Raw genomic sequence first — 6,077 nt, 5'->3', positions numbered from 1 at the left:
GACAACAACGAGAACAACGAGAACAACGACAACGACAACGACAAGGACGACAATGATGACAATGACAACAACTACAACAACTACAACAACTACAACAACAACGACAACTACAACAACTACAACGACAACGACAACAACAACAACGAGGTCGCGGTGCTGCAGCTCACCAGGATTTTGGAGGTGTAGGCAGAGTTGATGGCCACGCCGTGGACGATGAGGTCCAGGATTTTGGGCAGGATGGCCTCGGGGTCGGGGATCTGGCGGTAGTGGGTGTCCCCCACGTAGGCCTGCACCACGGTCATGCGGTTCATGGTCAGCGTGCCCGTCTTGTCCGAGCAGATGGCCGTGGCGTTGCCCATGGTCTCGCAGGCGTCCAGGTGCCTCACGAGGTTGTTGTCCTTCATCATTTTCTGCAACCACCCAGAAGGTCAGGGCCGGCAGCTCGGATTCCCTCCTCACCCCCTTCGCGCCGCGTGCAGGCCTCACCTTCACGGAGTAGGCCAGGGAGATGGTGACGGCCAGCGGGAGCCCCTCGGGCACGGCCACCACCAGCACGGTGACGCCGATGATGAAGAACTTGACGAAGTACTGGATGTAGATGGGGGTGCACTCGGCCAGCCAGGGCCGCTTCTGCACCCCGAAGGTGTCGATGACGAAGTAGAGCACCAAGATGATGACGGTGATGGCCGACATGAGCAGCCCTGGCGACAAGGACGAGGTGAGGGGACACAGGGGATGGGGACAGCCCTTCCCCAGCAGCTCTGGGGTCAATGGGGATGGGGACAGCCCTTCCCCAGCAGCTCTGGGAACACGGGATGGGGACAGCCCTTCCCCAGCAGCTCTGGGGTCAATGGGGACAGGGACAGCCCCTCCCCAGCAGCTCTGAGGTCAATGGGGATGGGGACAGCCCCTCCCCAGCAGCACTGGGGACACAGGAGATGGGGACAGCCCTTCCCCACCAGCTAAGGGGACACAGGGGACAGGGACAGCCCTTCCCCAGCAGCTCTGGGGTCACTGTCACTCACCTGCCTTCCCGATCTGCACCGCCAGGCGCGTGAGCTTCCCCTGCAGCACCGACTTCTCCTTCTTGGGCACTTTGACCTTTTTCTTCTCCTTCTCCTCGTTCTCCACCCCCTCCTGGCTCTTCAGGGGCTGGATCTCTAAGGCCACACCATCCTGAGTTTTAGCTACAGCCCGGGGTGCAAAACAAGACACCACGTGTGAATAGGAGAGAGAACCCCGGAAAAACCTGGAGGACACCACTGAGGAGGATGGTGGTGGGAGAGAGAGAGAGCGAGAGAGAGAGAGAAATCCCAGGACAAGAACCGCTCCCGACCACACACGCGTCCGAGCACATGGAAGCTCCGTGTCCCAGGGCCCTGCCACCTCTCTACGGGGTGGTTTTCTGTCATCTACCCCCTGCCCACGGATAAGGGATCCTCAGAGGTGCCACTGGCACCGGTCACACCTCTGCAAGAAACCCTCTAGGCCAGATTTTGGGGTCTCTTCCAGCCTCTAACCCTGCAGCGAGCTGGGAGCGCTTTGGGATGACCCCAGAGATGCTCCAGTGCCCCCCAATCCCTCGATGAGCGTCCCCAATTTCCCCCCGGTGCCACCCTGTGGGCAGCCCAGCAGGAACCACTCGCCAGGGAAGCGGCTGAGGCGGTGAGATGGAGGGGTGGGTTAGAAATTCGGATGGAGATTGAAGAGCAGGGAGCCAGGAATCCTTGAATCCCAGCCTGGAGCCATCCACCACGGCTTTAGGACCCGAGACAGCCCGGCTTCCCGTTCCTAAAATTGGTCTAATCCAGCTGGAAGTCCACCCTGGGGAAACCCAAGCCTGGAAGCTTTGGAGAGGGATGGGAAGCACCCCCAGAGGCTCCTCCTCAGCCGCTGGAGCTGGAGGAGCAGCAGTGGCCCCAGGGCCACCCCGGGACCTGTCCCCTCCTGGCTGCTGCTGCTCGAGCCACCCCAGAGCAGCTCCACAGAGGAACCTCCACGGTGACAACAGACCCGACACGGACACAACAAGCACCCGGACACAGTCTGACGGCACGGAGGGAAACTCAAACTGCTGAGAGGAGAGAGAAAGAGAGAGAGAGAGAGGTGGAGAGAGAGGTGCAGGAATGGGCTTCCTCCACAGCCTGCAAAGAACAGTGTGAGAACACTGGCGAGGAGACGCTCACGGAGTCGAGGCCATGGCAGGACAGGGTGCAAGCGTCCCGTGGGCCAGGCCCTGGGGGAGACTTCATCCCAGGAACGCCAGGAGGGCACCGCCAGCTCTGCCCCAAACACCAACCCTGCGCAGGAACAGCGTGGGACGGGCACCAGAGCGTTAAAGCCACCAATCCCACCCAGTTTATCCCAAGAAAGGGATGCTCCTGCCAGAAGTCCAGGCTGCTGGAAGAGCTCTGTCCTCCCTGAAAAATGGCTTTTCCCCACGCAGGGACAACGGGCAGGTTCATCCCAGCAGGCACAGCCCGTGCTGGGGTGCTGGGGACACCACGATGCCGTGCCAGGGCCACCGGCCACGGGACGGTTGCACCCTCTCCTGGAAAAACGAGGCGAGAGTCCCGCCGGAGCAGCAAAGAGCACAGACTGATGAGGAGAAGGAAGGAAGAAGGAAGAAGGAAGGAGGAATGCTCGGTAGTTAGTGTGGTGCTGGTTCAAAGGATGAGAGGCTGGCGTTACCTTTGTTGCGGTTTTCGGGGGCTCCGCTTTTTTTACCTGTTCAAAGAGAGAAAGGGTGGAGGGCTGAGCACACGGAGCCACATTCCCCGGCCGGGATGCTAGGATGCTCCGAGGGGCCGCTCCGGTGGCGTCCGTGCACGGTCACCCTCTGGACACCGCGCACAGCTCCAGGCTCTGGAGCTCCCTGGCTGCCCCGGGCACCACATTCCCAAGGATTCCGACTTTCCCAAACTGAAAATCACCCCCACAACCCCAGCAGCGCCTTGAGGGTGCTGGAGGTGTCTCAGATTTTCGGGAGAAGAAACCACGGAGCAGAGCCGGACCTCCTGCAGCTCCAGGTCCCTCCCTCCCATCGGATCCGTATGGGAAGCGCAGACTTGTCCCCCACCACGGGCAGCACCGGACCCAGAGCAGGGAGGTGTGACCTCCCCCACCCAAAATCTGACAGGGTGGCACATGGGGGTGCCCAGGGTGCCACACGGGGCTGCTGCACCTCACAAGCCTCAGGTGACACGGGGTTTGTGTCACCCCACAGCTCCCGTGGGGACAAACTGGTGGCACCCCCTGGCCTGCTCTGCTCCCAAATCCATTGAGCTTGAAACGTGGGAAAGCTCCAAGCACTGGGTGGCTCCCACAGCAGTGCCACTCCCAGTGCCACTCCCAGGACACCTCATCCTGCCGCCTCCATGGTGGCAGCCGAACCCGGGAGCTCCTCAGCTCCCAAATCCCGGCACTGCCGGCACTGGAGGAGCCAGCACAGCCACACAAACACACACACACACAGAGAGAGAGCTCGGAGCTGGCAGCCAGCACAGCCCGGGAAGCCTCTCCCCGCCTGGCATCGCCTCCCGGGAAGGGCTCCCTGGCGCGGGGATGCCGGAGCAGCGGGCGGTGCCAGCCTGATGCTGCTGCCAGCGCCCGATCCCGGTGAGGCCAAACCTGCCGAGCAGGGGAGCAGGGACACGGGGAGCTTCCCGAGCTGGGAATAAGCAGCAGGATGTGAAAGCTGAGACACGAGAGCGTTCCAGTCCCAGCACGACGGGAACAGCTCAGCCTGGCTGCTGTCCCACCCCTCCTCTGCCTCCTGCCATCCCCTCCGTTCCCCCAAGGAGCTCAGGGAATGCTCAGGAGATCCTCAGCCAAGTTCTCCGGGGTTTGGATGGGTTAAAAAACCCCCTGTGGGCACCCAGGACTCACCTTCCCACCACCACGGGGTGGGCAAAGAGTGCCAAGGGGGCAGCGTCACCGGCCCCTTTTCCTGTGGGATCCTTGATCTCCCCACCCTACAGCTCCAGGATGGAGAAGAGGGAGCTGGAGCCAGGTCCCAAAAACGTCTGGGAGCACGGTGGGACCGAGTGGAGGGGACAGGGAGGGGTCCCCAACCCCTCCCTGCTCCTGCCTGGGCCAGGGGAGCTGACCCCGGTGTGGGGGGAGCCTGTGGACACTTCCCAGGAAAGGGAGGAAGGAGGGAAAAGGCAGAATCAGGGCATTTCCTTACCTTTCTTCACTTTCTTCTCTTCGTCTCCTTCTCCTGCTCCCAAGAGGGTGAAGATGATCCCGGTCTGGGAGTTGATGCCCACAGCAGTCACCACCATCCTGCCCGAGCCCTCCATCACGTGGGTACCTGGCACGGCAGGAATGTCACGGGGACACCATCCCACAGAATCCCTTAAACCCCATCCCATCCCACCCCACGGGACACCTTCCCCTATCCCAGGCTGCTCCACGCCCCATCCAGCCTGGCCTTGGACACCTCCCTGAGACCAGGACCCCCAGCCCAGCCCAAACTCATCCCAGCCCCGCATCCATCCCAGAGCCCTCACCTGACAGCAGCATGGGGTCTTTATCCATGGATTTCTTGACGTGGTCTGACTCCCCCGTCAGCGAGCTCTCGTCTATTTTCAGGTCATTGCCCTGGATCAGGATCCCGTCCGCTGGCAGGAGATCACCTGGGAGAGGAGGAAAACCAGGGATCAGCCTGGCCTGGGCTCATCCCTGCCTGCCCCATCCCATGGGAATGCTCCAAAAGGATCCAGAGCTCAGTCTCACACCAGCTCTAGAAGGAGGAGAAGTTGCAGGTGGGGTTTGTAGGAGGTGCAATAAAATGAAATCCAACGGCTCCCAAATCCTCGCTGGGGCATGGAAAGAGTCCTGGGGAGGATTTTGCTCAGTGCTTCCCCATCTGGTTTTAATGAATCCTTCCCAGAGCTCCTGATCCATCCCAAATCTACCACATCCACCTGGCCAAGGAGGGAATGAGGCCCTTGGGAAAAGGAACACAGTGGTGGATCAATCTCCTTCCTGAATGGGAGGAATATTCCCCCTGGGAGACAAGGAGCAGGGCCTGATGTATCCCAAGGGCTGCATCTCCTGGATGAGGAAATATTCCCCAAATCTCCTGGATAAGGAAATATCCACCAATATCTCCTGGATAAGGAAATATTCCCCAGCATCTCCTGGATGAGGAAATAGCCACTAACATCTCCTGGATAATGGAATATTCCCCAAAACCTCCTGGATGAGGAAATGTTCCCCAAAATCGCCTCGATAAGGAAATATCCACCAGCATCTCCTGGGTAAGGAAATATTCCCCAAAACCTCCTGGATGAGGAAATATTCCTCAGCATCTCCCAGATAAGGAAATATCCACCAGCATCTCCTGGATAAGGAAATAGCCACCAACATGTCCTGGATAAGGAAATATTCCCCAAAATCTCCTGGATGAGGAAATATTCCTCAAAATCTCCTGGATAACAAAATATCCACCAATATCTCCTGGATGCGAAAATATTCCCCAAAACCTCCTGCATAAGGAACTATTCCTCAACAGGCACAAGGCTGGGAAAACGAACCAATTCCCATCCAGCAGCTCCTTAAAGCTGCCAGCCCAACTCCAGGGACAAAAAAGGAGGCGAGCGGAGCTCCGTCACTCCAGGGGGGAGCATTTCCATGGAGAAAGCGGAGGAATGAACGCTTCCCCTCAAGGAAAAAGGGCTGGAGAAGCAGGGAGGAGGATCCCACGGGGAAGGACAGAGCCCTACCCCCACCCCACTCACCGTACTTGATCTGGGCGATGTCCCCCACCACGATCTCGGCCACGGGGATCTGGATCACCTGGCCCTTGCGGATCACCGTGAACTTCTGTTCCTGCTCGATGCGGCTCTGGAGGCCCCGGAACTGCTTCTCCTTGCTCCAGTCGTTGAAGGCCGTCACCAGCACCACGATGATGACGGAGAACAGGATGGCAGCGCCCTCGATCCAGCCCGCCTGCGCCTCACCCTCGTCCTCCACGCCGCCCGAGGACTGCCCGCACACTGCCCCGAGAGAGAATTCCCCTTTGGATAACCCCACACACTGCCCCGAGAGAGAATTCCCCTTTGGATAAC

At 59.7% G+C, this 6,077-nt stretch overlaps 1 protein-coding gene across 4 annotated transcripts in view; it reads right to left on the bottom strand.

The window, feature by feature from the left end:
- Positions 1–6,077, bottom strand: part of ATP2B4 (ATPase plasma membrane Ca2+ transporting 4) — a 42,864-nt gene that overhangs the window by 9,467 nt on the left and 27,320 nt on the right. For all 4 annotated transcript variants that reach the window (XM_042013722.1, XM_042013723.1, XM_042013724.1 and 1 more), the window contains exons 4-10: positions 5,748–6,005; positions 4,515–4,640; positions 4,190–4,315; positions 2,692–2,727; positions 1,026–1,187; positions 487–701; positions 168–410 (exon numbers count right to left, since the gene is read on the bottom strand). In XM_042013722.1, coding sequence (XP_041869656.1) covers positions 168–410; positions 487–701; positions 1,026–1,187; positions 2,692–2,727; positions 4,190–4,315; positions 4,515–4,640; positions 5,748–6,005 — 1,166 coding nt within the window. The remainder of the gene's footprint in view (positions 1–167; positions 411–486; positions 702–1,025; positions 1,188–2,691; positions 2,728–4,189; positions 4,316–4,514; positions 4,641–5,747; positions 6,006–6,077) is intronic.

Source organism: Corvus kubaryi, unplaced genomic scaffold (assembly GCF_017639235.1).
Source record: "Corvus kubaryi isolate FWS band 111438036 unplaced genomic scaffold, C.kubaryi_AGA036_p1.0 split1-37355, whole genome shotgun sequence".
Classification (NCBI taxonomy): domain Eukaryota; kingdom Metazoa; phylum Chordata; class Aves; order Passeriformes; family Corvidae; genus Corvus; species Corvus kubaryi.
This window is presented reverse-complemented; position numbering and strand designations above follow the sequence as displayed.